The sequence below is a fragment of the Gadus macrocephalus genome, chromosome 22 (assembly GCF_031168955.1).
Source record: "Gadus macrocephalus chromosome 22, ASM3116895v1".
NCBI classification, from domain to species: domain Eukaryota; kingdom Metazoa; phylum Chordata; class Actinopteri; order Gadiformes; family Gadidae; genus Gadus; species Gadus macrocephalus.
Window position 1 is genome coordinate 9,363,405 of NC_082403.1, and position 22,258 is coordinate 9,385,662.

At 47.0% G+C, this 22,258-nt stretch overlaps 1 protein-coding gene across 2 annotated transcripts; it reads left to right on the forward strand.

Moving 5' to 3' along the window:
* Nucleotides 1–209: 209 nt before the first annotated feature.
* On the forward strand, nt 210–22,239 carry rnf19b (ring finger protein 19B). 2 transcript variants are annotated; one of them, XM_060042766.1, is made up of 10 exons: nt 210–490; nt 7,523–8,866; nt 13,953–14,152; nt 15,157–15,301; nt 15,854–16,016; nt 17,061–17,175; nt 17,583–17,723; nt 18,162–18,351; nt 18,931–19,065; nt 19,458–22,239. In XM_060042766.1, the coding sequence occupies exons 2-10, from the start codon at nt 8,076–8,078 to the stop codon at nt 20,122–20,124; spliced, it is 2,547 nt and encodes an 848-aa protein (XP_059898749.1). In that variant the 5' UTR covers nt 210–490; nt 7,523–8,075; the 3' UTR covers nt 20,125–22,239. The 2 variants fall into 2 exon arrangements, with proteins under 2 accessions (XP_059898749.1, XP_059898750.1); XM_060042767.1 differs by lacking the exon at nt 210–490 and adding an exon at nt 6,507–7,022.
* Nucleotides 22,240–22,258: the final 19 nt, after the last annotated feature.

Below are 22,258 nucleotides of genomic sequence, written 5' to 3' on the forward strand. Positions count from 1 at the left end.
ACGGGGTGGGTTTTTTGGCTTCATTTTGGTGCTACGTCACCTATCGGCGCTTTCCTTGGAAGTCGTTGCGAACGTACAGTGGGCGGTCCCTCTCAGTTACCAGCAAATCTCAGTTGGCGGTACCTCGCTCCATTACTAACCACTCAGTGATTGGCTGTTAAGAGTTAAAGGTACCGCCCACTGTACGTTCGGTCCCTAGGATCTAAAAGATCCACCTTTCCATCGTGACGGTGACGCTCGGGCGAAAGCAACGGCAGAGATCGTCGCGCTCTCAAAGAGGGAAGACGCCGGCAACGCAACTGGGCAGTAATTTAACGATAGAGAACATTGTTAAATATACGGAAATTGGTAGCTGATATGTTGTAGGGGAAATAGTCCATTTGCCAGTTGAAGGAATTCATTCCGCCCAGAAGTGGCCACTGCGCATTGCCCCCAACGCTCTCCCGTTTCACACAGTTCTGGTTCTGGTCAGCGTCATCTTCTCTCTGAGGTGAGTAAAGTCTCCAGATGTAAGTCGCTTTACGGTATATATCGTCAAAGTCATTCGTGCAAATCCAACGCTTTTGAGACGTCTTTCTATGTTGCATTTGGGCTCCATCGAGGAGAAGGGGATCCGTCTCGTCATTCTAGCCTCAGCACCTCCGTGTCAGGGTGTGGGGGCGACCCACACACACATGTGGACCATCGAGTGCCGCTGATGTCTTTATGGCATGTTGAACACATTTAAGAGGAGAGTCAAACTTCCTGATATTGATAAGCAAAGACACTATTGATCAGTGATTTCTGAGGCTGTCCTTTCTGTAGTGTTCCGGGAGGCTAGACTAAACTCGTCAGTGTTTAATATCGATGTGTTTGGTTGACCAACGAATCCGAAAGACTTTGTAGTCAGAACCCTGCCAAAATAATGCCTTGGATAAAAGCAAAGGTCGATTTTGGTAATAGGCTACTGACAAAATCGATGTCTCCCAAAGTTGCATCAAAATTCAAAGTGCATAATCTCTGAAATTATATGACTATTATTTCCAACAATCAGTAAAACCCCGTCTGTTTCCTATCTTCCATTTGATGCAAATGAGAATTTTTAACTGGATTGTATTAAACCAATGGGACAGACTTCCATGTATGTGTGTCATGAGTATGGGTTTGAAAATTTGCCCTCAGAGAATTGGATCAAGATCGATTACGTTTATACCATTTGATACAAGGTGGACCATTTCTGTTTTCAATTAATCACTAGTCAATTATCCTGGGAAATTAACAAAAGACCAGCAAAACAATCCCGGATTTAAACCTGACATGTATAACAAATTCAAGTATGGTTTTTCCATGAATTACATATTGTCAGATCTCTTTATGTCTTTTAAAACACTGGGAAAATAGACTGCGTTGGTCTCACCACTACATTCAGGAAGTCTTGCAATGGGCACCTGGGCCCTTAGCCACTGAATAACCCCAGCAGGTACATATGGAGCCAGTTCCTCATTTTGTCTAGTCGTCTAACCACAGGGATGACCTCATCCTGTGTCGATACGACTTCCTGTATCAATACTGCAGCTACATTTACCGGGCAAAGCCAGGAACTGCGCGTTAGCGTCCGTCCATTATGTTACTCGTTCCTGTTCCTGGATGGAGGTTTTCTTCTCACACACACACACACACACACACACACACACACACACACACACACACACACACACACACACACAGACACACTGCTTTAGCGTCAGCCATGAGGTTCTGCTCAGCTGGTTCAAGTTCATACACTGGAGTATATATAAAATACATAGTAATACATATATATAACCTGATCCATTTCTATTCTTATCTTAGATTCAGGAAGTGTGTGTGTGTGTGTGCACCCTCTTTCAGAGTGTTGCTCTTTTCCACTGTGAGGCCTGCAGGTTTGACATTAAACATTCAGCAACCGACCGCTGTCGCACCTGAACACATCTCTAATTATAGCACCCTGCAGCCCTAACCCCATGATACCTGGACCGTGTGTGTGGACTGACTTACCAGGGGAGTGGTGGTATCACTATAATTGTATGTATCATACATTTGTTGCTTGCTTTGCTGAAATACACTGACTCTCACGGGATGGTTATTACTCCTATTATTTGAGAAAACCGTGTGCGTGATATCTCAAATCCCACCTGCACTTCAGTCGGTGGTGTCCATGGCTATTTCTGGTAGTATCTCTAAATATTGATGGTATACTTTACTGGTCTTAGCCTCAGCTGGGAGTGCAGTCGTCAAAGGTGTCTGGGGCATAATGGTTGGGACGTGTTGCTGTGTGTGTGTGTATGTGCGTGCGCTCTTTCCTCTGTCGCTAAATAGACTGGCTCTCTGTCAGTCTCCTGGTCGATGGGTGACAGAGAGCCATGTTAAAGGAAGTGTTAAACATTCACTGTATAGCGTTGCAAAATAGTGACTGAGATAGAGCTGCATATTGATTCCCACCCCCAAACCCCCACTCACACAAACGCACACCTTTTTTAATCTGTGAGACAATCGAACAAATGGAGTGGTGAATATGTAGACGGTAAACCACAGAGACTATGCTTTTCTCTCACTTGGTGAGAGAAAAGCATATCTCATATTGGTGGCAAAGCATGTTTTCACTAAAAAGGTAGGATAGAATGGCGGAGATGGTGTGATGTCATATGGCCTGTGGTTAGTCCATTAGCACCCCGGACGGTGTGATAGTGTGACAACAGGAATCAAGGTCGTCACACGAGGAGGGACAAGGGAGTCAATAGATAATGAAAGAAGAAGGAAAATGTCTGTGACGGCACATTACTAAAAAAATAAATAATTCCACAAAAAAAGGATACGTAAACAATGGTCACTCACCCCAATCGTGCTCTCTAAACCATAAGGGAAGAAATATTTCTACATCATAGCTATTTGGTCATTGGACGCAAAAGGATGTTTGACGTCAGAGAAAATACTCTTTGCTGGCTCTTTTCGGAATAGACCACACACAACAACACACTGAGTGAGCAATTTCTATCTTTATCATTTGTGATCATCCTGTGACCTTGGTGGAGAGAAACAGAAAGTCCGAACACACACACACACTTCCTCCAAGAACACACGCACACGCACACATGCACACTCTAATGTGTATTTTTCATAGCTACACTTTTCCAGTTTGTTGTGTGTGTGTGGGACCTGCTTCTGCCTCATTGCAAGTTGCTTTGGCTGTGTGTGTTTGTTTGTGTGCACGTGTGCACATTTGTTCACATCCCAGCTGAACAAATGCCAGGGACACAGTGCATGTTGACATTTAGCATGGCAACATTGGGCCATGGAAGAACAAAAGAATCACAGAAAGGTAGATAACAGCCCCCTTCAAGGCGTCAGAGTCTTATGGTAATCAAAACCTTCAACATTAGCATTATTGTTAATGTGTTTGTTCAAAAACGAAGGGTCGGTGGATGGCAGTTTGGTTTTTCTTCTTTGGTCAATAAAGAGTGGGCGTGGAGACCGGACTGCTACCGGTTCAGTGTGAGAACCCGACAGAGGACAGAACTACAGTAAGGCAAATGTATACAGTTCAATACAATACATGCAGAGGAAATTCCCAGACCAAGATTCAGCTTTTCCTGCCAGAAAGACACCTTGGCCAGATTGACTGATCCCATGAACTAGAGAATCATTCAGTCAGTCAACCAGCCAGTCGTCCCCTTATTCTGAGACAAAATATTTTAAATGGCAAATTAAGTATTTCTGAAGATAAATACAGAGAAACTCTAACAGTGAACCTCGGCAGGGGACGGAATAACAAGCTTGTTTCAGAGACTGAGGCCAAAAGCAACATTTGCTCTCAGGCAAAAAGCTGTTTATGAAATAATGAGAAACGGATGAGGAGGACCTCCCTTGAAGCTAAGTACAAACACACTTCCTGAATTCAACTCGAATTCTCACACTTTCAGTTGGAGTTCATTGAAGAGCATGTACTGTGATGCAGAGGGAAACATCCCAGATAATCCGTTGTTTTTCAAGAGAAGGATGCAAGGAACACATCATAGTAGCTGCTTGTGTGAAAGAAAAAAACAGAAAGATGGTGATCTAACTGACTGTCATAAAAATGAATATGCAGTACATATCGGCTGTTGAGACCACCTGTTCCGTGTAGAGATCGCAGCAGAAGAGCTCAATCGCTCTCTGTCTCCAGATCCTAGATTAGGCAGGTTTTATGGAGTGCTTCTGCAAGCAAGCTAATTAAGTGCGCCACTGATTCTATATCCTCTTGCACAGCCTTCAGTCACGGACTGCATTTGTGTATTACCTTTCTTATCCTCCGCTGGGGCTCCTGAAAGCACTGTCACATGCACTCATTCACATGGACATTTACACACCGGACAGATTAAAGCAGTAAGAGTGTGTGTGTGCGTCTCTGTCTATGAGTGTACGTGTGTGTTGCGTGTGTCAGCAAACCCAGAGACCACCCCTGTAACATAATATGTGTGTTGTTGGCCTATGCATGTTTATGCACACTTGGGACATCTGTGTAATTTTCAGATGTTAGGCTGGTTATTGGGTGAATTAAGTGTGACGTCTGTGTCTTTAACCTAAAATACCTGCATCAAGGGAGAGTGACAAACATGCCTCATAGACATATGGTCTTCTTTCCTTCTTTCTTTCTATCCATACACCCACGCACATTAGAACCAATCAAGAAAGATCACTTAGATTACCAGAGTTGGCATAGCAACCCCTAAACCACAGTGAGCATCACTTTGTGGGGATATTGGTAGCTGCAGGGCATCGTCCATCAGCCCTCCACTGCTAGGCCAGATCTCCACATGGAACCCTGAGCGCGGTCTGATGCATTGTTCAGCAGTAGATGTCGGCCAATGGAGTCGGATCCAACTACCGGGACGTTCCTTGAGGTCGGTACACTCAGTGCCAGTCTATTCGTTTATGATGATGGGAGAAAACACAGACAGACATTTCTTCCCACCGTGATTTGAAAAAAGACCAAGATCATGAAGCATACAAACAGCTTTTATTTCCAAAAGCATTCAACATGCTTAATGGTGTAATATTTCTTAAAATGACTAGGCCTATGTTATGCATTTAGTTGAGTTGTGTACTTGTATTATCCAAAATGTTTCCAAAAATGTTCAAACACAGAGAACTCCGGTGTTTTATTCAGGGCAAGTGTGCGTTTCATTTGGTCTCCTCATGGCGTCATATCTCCAGTGCCCCCTAACTTCCGGGGCAACCCTGGAAACAGTTATTCAGAAGGGCCCTTATTTATTGATATGATATTTCAATATTGATCAAGCTTCCTATGATGTGCTGCCACCTAGCCCATGCTTACACCTAGCCCATAACATCACAATAGTGTTCAATACAATCCTAATCTTATTTTTATTATTCTGCTTTGATAACATTGCTGGTTTACCCCATCATTGAGCTACCACAAAACGTCAGCTGTAAGGGAAGTCAACAAATTTAACGGTAAGATAGCAAGTTAGTGTTTCCTTGGTAGCGTTTCCTTAATAACGTTGACTTGATAACGTTTTGAAGTTAACGTTATCTCTTATAACGTAATACAATACCACATCCGTTAAAAGGATTTCTGCCTAGGTCACGTCCGATCATTTTTTTTACCGGCAATGGTGGGGAAGAAAATAGTTCCCCAACAGACAACAGATCCCAGCTAAAAAAAAATCTCCAAAACATGTCCCGGAGAGCGTTGCATACAATAGAGCTGAACAGAGCCAAACATGGATGGACAGGCCGGGAGGCAGACAGGCACACAGGCGGTGAAGGAAACACTGCAAGATGTGCTAGCAAATGCTTACGTGAACACACATAGGCAAGCCCTGTCTCGTGCACACATATTTTGGATCGAGGGAGCTGTCTTAAATCAGGGAATCAGGGCACCAAAGTGTGTGTCTGTGTATGTGTCTGTGTGTGGGGAGGAGAGAGATGCATTTCAACAGATGTAGAGTAGGAGTAAGGTATTGGTCTCTTCATATCCTGCCATATCTGCCATACACACAAGTATCCGCTCTGTGTGTCATTCTATGAGACAGACGTGTGGATAGCAGGGCTGCACTGTGTGGACACTCAGATCCCACATGCTGATACCTCAGGCAGCATTACGCACACTTTAGGTGGTTTATCTAACACAACCCTGTGTGTGTGTGTGTGTTAGTATGGGGGAAATCCGGCCAAATCATCATAGATTCAGAGATGTACTTCAAGGTAGGTTTGCTTTGGGGGTTGTGTGTGGGTGTTATCACCTCCTCCTTGGTACTCATGCCATGGTGGTCTGAGCTCCCCCCCCCCCTGTTCATAGAGGAGGAAAAATAAGTGTTCTGTCTCAGGAACACAGATAACAAGCTGGTCACGTTGCCTCTCTCTCTCTCTCTCTCTCTCTCTCTCTCTCTCTCTCTCTCTCTCTCTCTCTCTCTCTCTCTCTCTCTCTCTCTCTCTCTCTCTCTCTCTCTCTCTCTCTCTCAGATGTAGGATAGATTAGATGAGCTATCTCAAGCACCACTAGTGTGTGGTCGATGGTGTTTCCAGGCATGCTTACTTTGACTGACTGTTTTGCTGATCGTATGTTGATACAACTGTCTGCTCTTCTCCTATAGCAATTCCACCACACCAGTGTGTTGACAGTAATTAATTACCGTCAATGTGCTGTAGTTGACAAATTTAACTGTGTGCGTGTACATACATACATGTAATTTATTTCTTTAATTAAACGTAAGTGTGTGGGGGATTCAACGTCTCCATAACTGCCAGAGTCACAGAGCGAGCCGCTGTTTGCCTTGCTCATAGTGAGCGTCGCCATGGAAACCGCACTGGCAGTGCAGTGTGAAGTGGAAGAAGAGCTTGTGGTCCTCCAGAGAAAGAGAGAGAGAGAGTGACGACAGGGAGAGGGAAAGAGCGAGTGACATTAAGCTTCAAAGGAAGAGATAACGAGAGAGCTCACACTGACGGAGAAGGCACCCGTGAGCAGGGAAGAGAGATAGAGGGCGAGAGACATTCAATGACAGGTGAGCGAGGGCTAGTGAAGAAGGGTGTTTTTTAATAAATCAATGACAGAGTAAACAGACAAAGACTAAGGTGTGTTTGGGGTCATTTGAACATGACCCCAAACACTCTGTGCTTCTCATATCTCAGTCGTGATACATTACTGGCTTATTATTAATGGGTGTGTGTGTGTGTGTGTGTGTGTGTGTGTGTGTGTGTGTGTGTGTGTGTGTGTGTGTGTGTGTGTGTGTGTGTGTGTGTGTGTGTGTGTGTGTGTGTGTGTGTGTGTGTGTGTGTGTGATGGTGAGCTTGTGTTAGTCTATTACCCCTGCCAGATTATATCTTCCATTTCTTTTGAGTTAATAGAGAAATGTTAAAGAGGCGCTGCAAGCAAGAGTGTATTTAGTGAAGGAGGGAGGGAGGAGGTGAGGGGAGGAGGTGAGGGGAGGAGCGAGAGAGAGGCAGGTCTCACTGAGCATGCTCTTTGTGTTAACTTCCTGTTCTCTCTCTTTCTCACACACAGGACAGAAACAGGGAGAAGGAGAGACACAGACGACTGAAGAGGAATTCTGAGAGGAAACGGTGGAATTACGATTCTCTGACAGACCAGCGTTTCCCTCCGTGGATCGTACCATTCTTCTACCCTCTCTGAACAGAGATTTACTGTTCTCAGTGTCTTTCTAAACCAACTGGACAACAGTTTGTACTTTGTTACTTTGTATAAGCTCAGTGATACAATGTGTTTTTTAATGTTCGAGTTTTAGAGTTGCCCTGTTTGGGTTGAGCTGAATTCCTCTACGAGATCCGTCTGTCCTGCCGTTGCTCTGCGTCAGGATCCCTGTGTTGTGACAGGAGGACTGACGTTGTGAATTCACAGTAACTCGAAGACGTCATATCTGTATTTGCATTCCAGTTCTGCTTTCCCCGGAGGACGGATCCTCGCCTGTGTGAGTGGGTGAGAGACAGAAATAGAAAGAGTGTGTGTGTGTGTGTGTGTGTGTGTGTGTGTGTGTGTGGTCAAAAGCGTAAACCTGTAGCTTCCAGTGCAGGCGTGTAGCCCACATCACAGTAGAAATATGGGATCGGAGAAGGACTTGGAGTCGCCCCACGCCTCTGTGAGCGCCACCCCGAACCCAAAGTGCCGTGCGTCGGGCAAGCGCCCGGGACGCATCTCCTTCCACAGCCTCTTCCACGGCAAGCGCAGCTCCAGACGCACCAAGTCCGGGGCGCCCAGCCCCAGCATCGTCCAGCAGCTCCACCACCACCACCAACAGCTGCAGCAGCTCCTCCCGACCATCCCCAACATGCCCTCCGCCCTCCAACACCACCCTGCCCCCGCCGTGGTGCCGGCGCCGGCCCCGGCCGCCTCCGCCAACGCCTCCGCCAACACCGCCACTGGCGCCGCCGCCGCCTTCGTCGTGACCTCCCCCTACAAACCGCTCGCCTCCTACGCCACCACGGCCGACCCCAGCAGCCCCGCCCCGTCCCAGGCCCTCTCCTCCAGCCGGGCCTCCCTGGCGGAGGCGGGCGGGGGCCCCGGGGACGCCGGGGAAGCCGGGGAGGCCGGGGAGGCGGAGCAGCTGGAGTGCCCCCTGTGCCTGGTGCGGCAGCCCGCCCGGCAGCTGCCCGCGCTGCACGGCTGCGGCCACCGCTCCTGCCTGGGCTGCCTGCGGCAGTACCTGCGCATCGAGATCACGGAGAGCCGCGTGCAGCTCAGCTGCCCCGAGTGCGCCGAGCGGCTGGTGCCGCGGCAGGTGGCCGACATCCTGCAGGACGCCGCGCTGCTGGAGAAGTACGAGGAGTTCCTGCTCCGCCGCTGCCTCGCCGCCGACCCCGACTGCCGCTGGTGCCCGGCGCCCGACTGCGGGTAAGAGACGCGAAAAAATCAATCAATGTTCGCGATGCGGTCGTCATGGTAACGATCGCCGTATTGGTGATCGTTAACGTAATGATCTGTATGCAGTATAAAGGACGCGATCTACCGAAATGGGAAGTACACACCTACGCGATTACAGCCGACGCCGTACGTTCTGCGCTTGCGCGAGATAATAATAAAGGTAATGTCTCCAAAACAACAAGCGGCGCTAATCTGTATTGTGGTCCGAAAAAAAGACGAAAAACGGAAATACCAGGTCCTCTCTCTGGAACAATACACAGAGCACGCGGTCATCACCAGTCACTGTTGTCAAACCATGGATGACGTTGGTGCAAAGATACTGGCCTTGTCAGCTCTTGCGCTTTTTCTTTTGGAAGAAGAAAGTGGTAAGCGAAAAATAAGGAGAGAAGTTAGACACACAAGTGGGTGATAGTGTGGATACCACTGCGAGCAGGCTATGGAGCTTATCCGAATTTGTGTCGGGAACTTTGCTTTTTCAAAGATGTTTTATTGTAAGAAGTAATAAAGTATAAAATGTAAGAAAGTAGTAGTAAGTATAAAATACAAAAGGCATGCAATATCAAAATACAAGTAAACTTAAGATGGTATGTTTACCATCCTCACTTGCGGGCTTCACTGATTCGCTAGTCAAGCTGCTAGCCCTCCACCAATCAGAATGGTAAAAGACTGAACGATGGCCAATAACACATGTCGAATCGGCTGAAAAGAACGCCGACGTGGCCGATTTCACCGTACACACCAAAGAGAGAGACTCATGTCACCGACCTCTCAAGTCTAACCAACGCCGATATACGGCCCAGTGTGTCGCCGCCTTTAGTGATCGTTATCTTAATGATCGTTGTATCAGTGATCAGATAAAAAAAGTGGTAAAAGTGTGCGGATATGTTGGGCCCTTCTTTCCTTCTTTCTTATGTCAGTTAATTATTCAAGATCTTACAGGACGATACCAGGAAGATCAAACCATCCTAACCGTATCTCCTGGCCTCACTAAATAATGTTTCCAACATGGTTCATAGAAATCCCTTGTTTTTTTGGTCGCATATCGGTGACGTTTTAATGAAGCCATTAGAGATGGTAACGATGGTTTGATCATTTTTATGGTCCTTTAGGGAAACTATCACTTTAACCTGAAGTGGCCTTTTGGACCAGGAACCAATCAGCCATTCACGATCAGTCGCCAAATCTGAATGACCTGCTTCATATTTAGTCTCATATCATCATATCAATATAATAATCACCTTTATCTGTACGTGATTGTTATGATCATTCTTCTGTTTACAAACGTAACGTTCTTCTTTATTTACTAGTGGTGCTCCATTATCTGTGCATGATTAATTTGTGTTCTAAGTCCAACAGTAAAAACATTTCACAATCTTACCTTCCAGGGAATATAGGCCAACCCTGGAGTCAGAGCATAAAAAACAAAGAAAGACATCTCAAGGTTTTCATTTGGCTCATTATTTTGTTTGGATCAGCCTCATGATTAGCAGGAGCTGAATTTAATTCAAATACTCCACAGGTCCAAACCTGTGAGAAATGGCACGCACTCACCCTTTACCACAGAAGGCACACACACCCTTTGATGACTTGCAAGTTTGTTTACCAGGTTGCGTTGCCAGAGATCTTTAATATGTTCCTTCAGTAACTGACGAGGGGGAAACTTAACCCTGCCGTGTTAATCCACCTCAAATGGGCTTTCCCTCTCCACCACTTCCTGTTCCTGTTAGACAGCAACAGGTAAATCCAGTTACTAGTTGATTTGGGTTTTAAAGTGTGGCGATTGTTTAGTGTTTTCTACCATACCTCTAGAGCAAAAAGTTAAATGATAGATGTAGGCCCTGGCTCAAGGAATGCTGAGTGTTAGTTCTAGCATCTCCTCCCACCTCCTCATTCCTCCCTTTCATGCCCAATCTCGGCCAGAAGATGCTTTTCCTGTCGATGTATTCTGTTACCTCAATCCCTCCGTTTCTCTCTTTCTCTGTGTGTGTGTGTGTGTGTGTGTGTGTGTGTGTGTGTGTGTGTGTGTGTGTGTGTGTGTGTGTGTGTGTGTGTGTGTGTGTGTGTGTGTGTGTGTGTGTGTATGCTTATCGAAAGGAAGAGGAATGAATATGAACATAAATATCCGCTGTTTTTGGGGGTTATTTTTCTGGCAATGTGGTAGGGAAAGTCCTTGACAGATTGTTTTTGTTAAACAAAAAAGTGTGTGTGCGCGCGCGTGTGTGTCTGTGTTGCTGGAGTCAGCAGCTCTGTCGTGGGCAGGGGATGACCTAGATATCTACAGGGGACTGTCCAGGGTCTTACACCAGAGCTGTGATTCACTCGAACTGGCCCAATTACCTTAACAGCAGGTTCAACTGCTTATTCAGTGGTAGACTTGTTTTCTGTAAGAGAGAGAGAAAGAGAGAGAGGTAGTCTGCTTGCGGGTACAAAAACAGAGAGAGTGAGAGTGAGAGAGAGAGAGAGAGAGAGAGAGATAGAGGGGTCGTGGGAGGTAGAGAGAGGTAGGGAGAGGGGCAGGGAGAGCGAGAGCGGTAGGGAGGGAGAGAGAGTTGACCTTGGTTGTTCATAAGGGAGTGAGAGAGGAAGAAATGCACGGTCGGCCAAAGGCCTGCTGACCGCTTGCTACTCTCTAATTTATCGCCTCTTTCTAGGCTTCTATATAATGAGAGAGTTTATCGGCTTTATCAAGTCTGTGTGGTGGTGAAGAGCAACACTATCCTGTCTCCCTCCGTCTTTGAAAGCTGATATTTTACTGACATCATATTATTTCCCAAATCAAACTCAGTGCTGGAACATTGTGTTGTATTACCCCGAACACAATACAAAGTCAAACCTGCAAATAATAATAATAATAATAATAATAATACATTTAATTTAGAGGCGCCTTTCAAGACACCCAAGGTCACCTTACAGAGCATATAGTCATCATTCAAAACTATGTAAAAAAGACTAGGAATAAAAGGAAAACAGAGGTTAAACATGAATAATAATAATAATTAATAACACTCAAAGACGCCTAAAGTGAAGGGGGGGACCTCACTAACCACCACCAATATGTAGCACCCACTTGGGTGATGCACGGCAGCCAATCGGTGCCAGAACGCTCACTACACACCAGCTTGAGGTGGAGAGTTAGGGATGAGGTGGAGAGTGAGGGAAAAGAACATATTTAAACACTATCGACCATATTTAAACACTGTCGATCACATTTAAACAATATCGACCACATGTAAACACTATCGACCACATTTAAACACTATCGACCATATTTAAACACTATGGACCACATGTAAACCCTATCGACCACATGTAAACACTATCGACCACATGTAAACACTATCGACCACATGTAAACACTATCGCCCACATTTAAACACTATGGACCACACGTAAACACTATGGACCACATGTAAACCCTATCGACCATATATAAACACTATCGACCACATTTAAACATGTAAACCCTATCGACCACAATTAAACACTATCGACCACAATTAAACACTATCGACCACATTTAAACATGTAAACCCTATCGACCACATTTAAACACTATCGACCACATCCAAACACCATCGACCACATTTAAACACTCTCGCCCACACCTATACACTATCGACCACATTTAAACACTATCGACAAATGCACTTGGACAGTGTGGTGCCCTACTTTCATCTTTTATTGCACGCCTCAGAGCAATATATTGACAGTTGAAATTCCTTATTTTTTCTGGCAGACCTTGTAGCGCATTGTTGACAGTTGACTGAAAGATTATTGACGGCATATTGATGAGTGTACAGTAGAGTCAATAGAGTATGTGATTAATGGATGGATAGAGATATAACTCCATAGGTTTGTGTTGAAATGAATACTCTCTATTCTCCCTCTATTTTCTGTCCCTGGTGTTGCTGGACACACTCACTCACTCACTCACTCACTCACTCACTCACTCACTCACTCACACAAATGTCCGCCTCCTTGTCTAGCAAATCAGATCCACTCCAGTTTGACTGACGGCAGGGTAGCCAATAGCAATGAAAATAGCTCCCCCAAGCTGCCTACTTTAGCTTCCAGTTGCTATGGATACTACTGATGTGGTGACGAGGTGTTGCCACGGGGACAGGAGTAGATGCCTGATTAAAGAGATCATGTTGTGTATGTGTGTGCTTCGGAAATAAAGATTTACCTTTGCCATGCCAATCAAGTCCTTTTGAATCCTGAACCTGGAATGTTGAAAGACGGAGAGAGGTTTTTAACTGTACAACTCTCTCTCACACACCCAAAAACAAACACACAAACACGCACACGTACACACTTTAGAACGGTGAGGCTCAAAGTGAGGGCCTGAAGGAGGGTGACCTCATCGAACAGATCCAGACACATTTCACTGCTAACTGATCTGACTCGTCTTCTGCTTACTTAGACGTTATATTTCCACATCAATTTTCTTCCTCTTGCCAAGTGTGATCATGTCTTATTCAAATTTTGATAATGAGTCGTATCTAACTTGACAATGTTTTAGTGGTCTATCGAGACTTTGAACTTTGTCTCTCTCTATCTCTCCTCCCTCCCCCATGTCCGTATCCTGGTCACTTTCTCTTTCTCTCACCTCCACTATCCTTATCACTTCTGTCACTCTCCCTCCTCTCCAACCTGTCCCTCTCCCTCTCCCTGTCCCTCCTCTCCTCCCTCCTCTCCAACCTGTCCCTCTCCCTCTCCCTGTCCCTCCTCTTCTCCCTCCTCTCCTCCCTGTCCCTCCTCTCCTCCCTGTCCCTCTCCCGGTCCCTCCTCTCCTCCATGTCCATGTCCCTCCTCTCCTCCATGTCCCTGTCCCTCCTCTCCTCCCTCTCCCTCCTCTTCTCCCTCCTCTTCTCCCTGTCCCTCCTCTCCTCTCCTCCTTGTCCCTCCTCTTCTCTCTCCTCTTCTCCCTGTCCCTCCTCTCCTCTCCTCCCTGTCCCTCTCCCTCTCCTTGTCCCTCCTCTTCTCCCTCTCCCTCTCCCGGTCCCTCCTCTTCTCCCTGTCCCTCTCCCTCTCCCACTGCCTCTCTTTGGTGCAGCTTTGCGGTGATCGCGTCGGGCTGTGCCAGCTGTCCCAGGCTGGTGTGCCGCAGGGAGGGCTGTGGAGCCGAGTTCTGCTACCACTGTAAGCAGGCCTGGCACCCCAACCAGACCTGTGACTCCGCCCGCCAGCAGAGGGCGCAGTCCCTGCACACGCACAGCAACCACTCCCCCAGCTACACGCAGGAGCAGGGACCCGGTGAGTGCCCTCTGGATGCGTACAGACAGACAGACAGACAGACAGACAGACAGACAGACAGACAGACTGACTGACTGACTGACTGACTGACTGACTGACTGACTGACTGACTGACTGACTGACTGACTGGGATCACATTTTCCATCTTACTCATGTATTTTCCAACACGTTTACACGTTACCAATGTGTGTGTGTGTGTGTGGTTGCAAACACACACACGCCAGCCGATTTCTCCTCAAAGCAGATGGTTTTCCGATGTATGTTTCACACCTCAGAGTAGCGCTCCATCCACCTCCTTCCATCGACCCCCATTTTATCAACACACCACAGTAGTCATATCCCGCTAAACACCAGCTGTTATTTATATCACGCCCCGCCGTGCGACGGCCAACAGTCTCCCCTCGCCGCCGGGGTAGGAGGGGGAGGGGAGGGGGGGGGGGGGGTGCGGTCCAAACGCAGACACACAGCGGGCGCAGAAGACAGTAGAGCTCCGACAGCGGCCCAGGCTCAGTGATAAAGACCCGCTGGAGTCGGGATCAGGCAGGGAAAAGCCAGGAAATGGTCGGTCTGGAAGAAACGAGGCCGAACACTGAGTCCCCGGTGCCTGATACAAACTGTACAGAGTGTGTTTGTGTGTGTCTGTGTAATTTGTTCTCATTATCTTTGAGAAGAGCAGATAGTGGAGGAGGTTCCGACAACAGCACGATACAAACAATAACAATTTCCACATTCTGTGTACAGACACTTACACAAACAAACACACACACACACACACACCATCTGCCTTGGCAAGTCACGTCAGATTCGTTTTGACTTAAGAGGGAAGCTGTGTGTACACAGTGACACAGGACCTATTTGGTCTCCATGGCGACCGCTTTAAACTGCGTCGGTGAAACAAGCTGTTGTGATCGGCCACAGCCTCACTTTAAAGGAGGCTGAAAAACACACACGCACGCACGCACGCACGCACAGTCCAGCTGACCACTGTGCATTGCGGTCCCCAGCTGATGACATCAAGCCCTGCCCGCGCTGCGGTGCGTACATCATCAAGATGAACGACGGCAGCTGTAATCACATGACCTGTGCCGTCTGCGGCTCCGAGTTCTGCTGGCTCTGCATGAAGGAGATCTCCGACCTGCACTACCTCAGGTACACACGCACACGCACACACACACACACACACACACACACACACACACACACACACACACACACACACACACACACACACACACACACACACACACACACACACACACACACACACACACACACACACCCAGAGGGAGTTGTAGACACACACGCACCCACACACACCGAATGTAAACCTGCACATTATGCACACAAACGCAGACATACACACAAGAAAAGATACACGTGCAGATCCATGGACACATACACAGAAATCCACTCGTGCATTACTATACACACAAACACAGAAGTACACGCATGCATACATACACAGGCAGATACACACACAGACAAATGCAGAAATACAAACACACACGAATGCATGCACACACCACACACACACACGCACTGTCTCACTCCTAGTCAGAGTACAACTTTAACACTCGTGTGTGTGTGTGTGTGCTTTGTATGTGTTTGTGTGTATGCTGTGTTTGCGTGTGTGTGTGTGTATGTGTGTTTATGTGTGTGTTTGCATGATTGCTGTGTGTGGGTGTGTGTGTGTCTGCCCAGTCCGTCCGGCTGCACCTTCTGGGGGAAGAAGCCGTGGAGCAGGAAGAAGAAGATCCTGTGGCAGCTGGGAACGCTGATCGGCGCTCCCATCGGCATCACGCTGATCGCCGGCATCGCCGTGCCCGCCATGGTCATCGGCATCCCCGTCTACGTGGGCCGCAAGGTGAGCCTCCTCCCCCTGGCGGGGGACACTCGCCTCCACCTGAACGTTTCTGAGGCACTTTAAACCAAACCAAAGAGGCTTTGTATGGTTTTACACTTATGAAGAGAGACAGGCAGGAGGAAGAAAAGAAGGGGTGTGTGTGTGTGTGTGTGTGTGTGTGTGTGTGTGTGTGTGTGTGTGTGTGTGTGTGTGTGTGTGTGTGTGTGTGTGTGTGTGTGTGTGTGTGTGTGTGTGTGTGTGTGTGTGTAACACAATCTTTATGAAAGGAAAGGTACTTTATCGTCTTTCTTTATAATAATTCTTATGTAATTAGGGTAAGGGTTTTTTCCTTTTCATAAGAAACCACAGATGAGAATATCCAGCTTTGAAGCAATACATGGGAGTTCTTTCACAACTTCAAAACTTTCACACACATGCTCACCCTTTGACCAGATTGTGAAACTATTTCCATCTAGGTTTCGATATCTTTTGAATGAATTCCTGCTCTCATTTTGAAACCACTTTCGGAATTTCCCTGAAATGAGAGCATTTACTTTCAGTTCCTGAGCATACCAACGTATTTGAATCCAGAAGGTTATTTGCGTAACTTATTTACTCCAGATAATTGAAAATAATAATATGTATTTGGCAATATCAACACACAGAAATTGCTTTTTTATTTATCTTACTCTTGCAACGTTTCTAGGTGTTAAACCAATGACTGCATACAGAATCGGACTGCTGTGACCTCTGGTGGCGAATCTGGGTAACTTACGGGATGAGCGTAACCTCAGATATATCAGAGGATACCTCAGCTCTCACACACGATGGAACCACTAGTTCATGTTTATCAAATGGACCGGTTTCACAGATAAAGGAACGATAAGATAACACTTTATTGATCCCCAGGGGGGGAGGTTTGGGTGTAACAGTGGCCGACAGATGTCTGGAACGCTGACGGGTATCGGTTTCAGATCAACAGATACCCATGTCTTCAGTTCAACATTCTATGCAAATTATTTGAGAGGTGAAAAATAACGTCAGCTCCCGCCTCTGTTGCCCCAGATCCACGCCCACTACGAGCTGAGGAAGGCGTCTCGCCACAGACGCAACTTGGCCATCACAGGGGGCGTGGCCCTGTCAATCATCAGCGCTCCTGTCGTGGCAGCCGTCAGCGTCGGTTCGTTCCACATTCTCCTCTGTCCCCATTCTCTTCATCCACTGAAATATCTTTCACTTGCTCCTTATTCATTTAATGGAAATAAATGGATCATTAAAATATTAGATTCATTTATGACATTAATATCATAATAAATTGTTATTGTATTTTTCATATTATATTCATATCCATATTTAAGATTCAGATTATTATATTAATAGCTTGAGCTTTGTGGGACTAACGATGATCCTATTATATTATATAAAGATGGACTGTGTACGTACTGTATTGAAAAGGAGGCGAGCGTTTGGCATACTGACTGAAGTGTAAAGCTCCCCCTGGTGGTTAGACCAGCACAATGCTTGGCTCTCGTGCAGTGCGGTCCCGTTCAGCCCTGTTTTCCTTCCTCCTCTGGGCGTCGGGAGCAGGCATCGGAGTGCCCATCATGCTGGCCTACGTCTACGGAGTGGTGCCCATCTCGCTGTGTCGCGGCGGCGGTTGTGGCGTCAGCCGAGAGAAGGGCCGTGGCGTTCGGATCGACTTCGATGAGGACGACGGACCAATCACAGGTAGCTGATGTTTTCAGTCGCCTTCCTTCCGATTAGGTGATTTAAGAGTTTTTGTTGATGATTTGAAGGTTGACAGTTCTGATATAGGGTCCAAAAGGGTCTTGGTAGGATATTGCGAGAGGCCAAACCACAGAATGACAGGATCACACGGTGTTCATTGAGTTTCTTCTTAATGCAACATTTTAAAGTTATCTTATGAGTGAGTCTCATGCTGGAGCAGGGGAATGTTGTTTTAATTAAGTCAGAATTAATTTAAAAAAACGTGAAACCACATTTTCCCAAATCTCATCCATTCTTGGTGTCTCTCTAGATCTGTACCATATTTCTCCCTTATTTATTATTATTTATTGACATATATATTGGAACACACTGTTAGTTGTGTGCTTCCAAGTGGTCGTCCCACTGCTGCTGTAACAACCCCTCTCTCTCTCTCCCTAGTGGCTGACGCCTGGCGTGCCCTCAAGTCCCCCAGCCTCGGGGAGAGCAGCCTGGAGGGCGCCGCCAGCGGCCTCAGCACCACCTCCCCCAGCGAGGGGCTGTCTGTGGCCCCGGGAACCCTGGGGGACGCCCCGCACTTCAACACCCTGGCAGGGGGCTCTCTGGGGACCCGCACCGGCAAGTACAGCAGGTAAGAGTCAGTGAGTAAGGGAAAGCATCCCTCCTCAGTGTGAGCATACCTGCTATGTGGTTTCGTTCTGGCTAACTGCTAGCATCCCTCCTCAGTGTGAGCCTACCCGCTAAAGGATGTCCCTGCTCATTGTTAGCATACCGGCATTTGATGGTATCCTTGCTAATTGGAAGTAAAGCTGCTAAATTATAACAAATCTGCTAAATGTAAGCATCCATGCTCGCTATTTCCCACGTGTTCTGTAAGCAGGACATACAAACTATTAGAAACGCGTTACATTACATTTCCATGATGTACATTTCCACCCTTTGTCCCATCTTAATCGCTCTTATAGGTTATGGCTCTTTCAAAACATCCTTCTTATCCATTGATGCATTACTAATGTCAACACAGAACACAGAGCATCACTAATGAAAATGCATTGATATGAAGTGCTGTTACTATAAACACATGAGAAGTTCATCATTGAATCATTGAATCATTGATGACGTTGGACAGCTGAGAGGTTCTCCCAGCCCACTCTGAGGTTACGGTTAGTAGACCAGGGTGCGTAGAGCTGACTGAGCTGGCGGTCCACAGGCTGGAGGTGCAGGTGGGGGAGCTGGCTAAGGAGAGCACCCAGAGGGACACGGGAAGCCTGGGGGCCGGCAGTGACTGTGCGAGCACCAGGGGCATGGCCGGCTCCATCGTCTCCGCCTACACCTTACCTGACAGGTGAGACATCATCCTGAGGTCTCTCATTTGAGTTTGATTCTATTTTTTCAGCGTCTGGCCTTCTGTCATCTCTCTGGATATTCCTCTCTTTTTTTTGGTCTTTTCTCGGTTACGTTATTTTCCTCTCTGTTCATCATGAATTGATTTAATATCAACTCAACACTACAATTACGCGGCCAACAGGTCGCCGCCTCCAGGACATGATTGGTTGAAACAAATATGAAATGAAAAAACTGAAACCAGATTTGACATCGTCTGCTATCAGACTTTAGTGTTACTTAACCTCAAATTTCGGCCGTTTGGGACAAACCAAACACTATCCTGCCCTAATATATATCAAACCTATTCTAATAAATAAATATAATCTCTTTATGATATCCTTCCTACTACAGGGAATGCACCAACCTGGAGATCCAGGTGGACATCGAGACCAAACCCAGCCATCTCTGCCTGACCAGTGAGGAGGACCTGACCCAACCCGCTGGCTCCGCTGCCATGGCAACGTGCTCAGGAGGGGAGGAGCCTCAGGACTGCAGCTCCAGAAGGGGCGGGGCCCTGTCCGACTCTGCTCTCAGGCTGTCCCCCTCGGGGGCGTCGCTCAGGGAGGGGTCCCAGGATGTCTCGTTTGGGGAGGGGCCCCAGGACGTCCTGCCGATGGAGGGGCCCCTTGACTTCTCCCTGGGGGAGGGGCCTCAGGACATCGTGCTGGGGGAGGGGCCCCGAGACCTCGCACTGGGGGAAGAGCCCCGGGACGTCCCGGCAGGGGAGGGGCCCCAGGACGTCTCACAGGGGGAGGGCCCCCAGGAGCTCTCAGTGGGGGAGGGGCCCCGAGACGTTACCCTGGCGCAGCCCGAGAGCTTCCGCAGCGACCTTGAGCTGTCCGACACGCAGTCGGACGACATCGCCGAGTTGACGTCGGACGACTGCGACTCCCCGCACCCCAAGAGCTGCCGCCCTGCCTCGTCCGCCTCCCAGACCCAGGCCCTCTGCCTGGCGCTGAACCCCTCCACCGAAGGCCTTCACTGTCCCGCCGGCAGTACCGTCGTCCTCTACGTCTGAGGGACTCACCCCTGTGTCAGGACGGCACAAAAACTCCAAACTCAACGGACCTAACTAACAAAGCCGCCGCCGCCGCCGCCGCCACTGAAGACGTGGTCCCATAGCTTCCTCCCTTAGCTGTTATTGTCGGTTCCCCCGCTGCACTGTCCGAAGCCACAGAGGCTGCTCCGTACACGGCCGCCCGCCTTTGGTTCTGTGTTCCGGTTCTTCTGTCTTACGTGTGCACCTGTCTGTCAGTTGACCTCCGCAGCGAGTACGTTGTCAGGGAACTACCTCTGAGATTTATAAGATGACCTTTTATGTTTACTACTTGGTGCAAAATGCCTTGGCTTCTTAAGCAAAAAAAGAAGAAAACAACACAAAGGAGGAAACAAGGTGTTGCTAAGCACAGTAGTGAGTGAAGGACGTGGGAGAGTTAGTGTTGTTTCTGACAGGATGAATGAATGTGGGGCTTGTGTGTCCGACTAGTTCTTTATTTTATATTTTTGTATATTTTTTCCCCCTATTTATATGAATAGAATGATTGACGGCTGGTGTTTTTTCCTGTGTGCATCAGTCTGCATGGTGTCTCGTGTGTGAGGTGTAGGACCACAGTGAACACCCCCCCCTGTCCCCATCTATCTGCTTCAAAGGTTGAAAAAAGAGAGAATGAAAGATGAAAGCAGAATAAACACAGTCAATATTTTTTTGAGCACTTTCCGGCGCAGGGTGACGGGCGACCCGATCAATGGTTTAAACGAAATACAACTGTGAGAAAACGGAAGAAGTGGCAATTTTGTTCTGGTGTACTCCGACATAGTAATTTTTCTACAGTAAATCACCCTGAGAAAAAACCTGGAATTTAAGTACACTAATCCATTCCTCTCTCATTCTCGCTGAAAAAGTGTGTGGTGAAATAGGTTGGGGTGGTTACAGGAGAGCCATGCGTCAGGTGTGATTTCCCTGCGGTGGTCCAACGCCAAACCAGTGGTTGATCAACAAGGCCCCATGAGATGATGATGTTATCATGAGCTGCTGACACATAAAGCCGCACATGGTGAATAACTGACTTCAGGCCTTACAGACGTTAGGGGGCTGATCCCCCTCTCACTGACCAACACACACACACACACACGCACGCACACACACACACACACACACACACACACACACACACACACACACACACACACACACACACACACACACACACACACACACACACACACACACACACACACACACACACACACACACACACACACACACACACACACACACACACACACCCCAACCTGCCGTCCGACCCACTTGAATGTTGTTTGTAGACATTGTGTGTGTGTGTTTCCCCACTGTCATTTATTTTTAAATGAGCACTTGTGCACTTTATCAATTGTCAATGTTATGACCCACTGTCCACTGTCTTTGCGCTAAGCAAGTTTACTTGGATTCCAATCAAATGTCTGTGATAGGAGAAGAAAAGATTAAAGGGTCCTTTTACAAAACAATACCACAAAGCCTCTTATGTTGGGTGTAAACGTTTTTTTCCAAAAACAATATCTTGTCCTTTTAAATATTTAAATAAATGTAAAATATAACACATGATGTTTATCATGACCAATTTCAATTTTGTGTCAGATCACGAAACCATCTTTCCATCGCAGAAGGCAACTTCTTTGTCTGAATACGCTTTCAAAAAATGTATAACTCATTTTGGAATTAAACTTTTCAAATACTAACGCCGATTTATTTCCTAATCAACCTTCATTTTGGTTTATGGAGTTTATTTGATCCATAAAGGTCTGCGGGAATATCTTTAGCGTTGCAGAATTATCTACCCATACTGGGCATTGCTTGGCTTTATCTGTTTTTATGATACCTGTTACTGCTTGTTTTGACCTGGCCCTAGAAAGAAAACCCTACAAATCTTCCACAGATTAAAATTCAATTTCCTGAAAGAGATCTGATTTGTCGCCAAGAGACATTAAAACAGAGTTGTACTTGTTTGAAGTTTACAGTCTAGATAGATAGCAGTATGTAAGTGTTATCAAGGGAGACGTTTTTAAGGACACTAAGGACTGTGAAAGAAATTGTGGACTTTTGGAAAATTCAATAAAATACTTTTGTTGTAACAAATGTGTTTTGAATTGTGAAT

Coding starts and splice junctions, on each gene's coding strand:
- rnf19b (XM_060042766.1), top strand. CDS start 8,076: ATGGGATCGGAGAAGGACTTGGAGTCGCCCCACGCCTCTGTGAGCGCC. Junction 16,017..17,060: donor CCGTCTACGTGGGCCGCAAG/GTGAGCCTCCTC, acceptor CTGTTGCCCCAG/ATCCACGCCCACTACGAGCT. Junction 17,724..18,161: donor GGACGACGGACCAATCACAG/GTAGCTGATGTT, acceptor CTCTCTCCCTAG/TGGCTGACGCCTGGCGTGCC.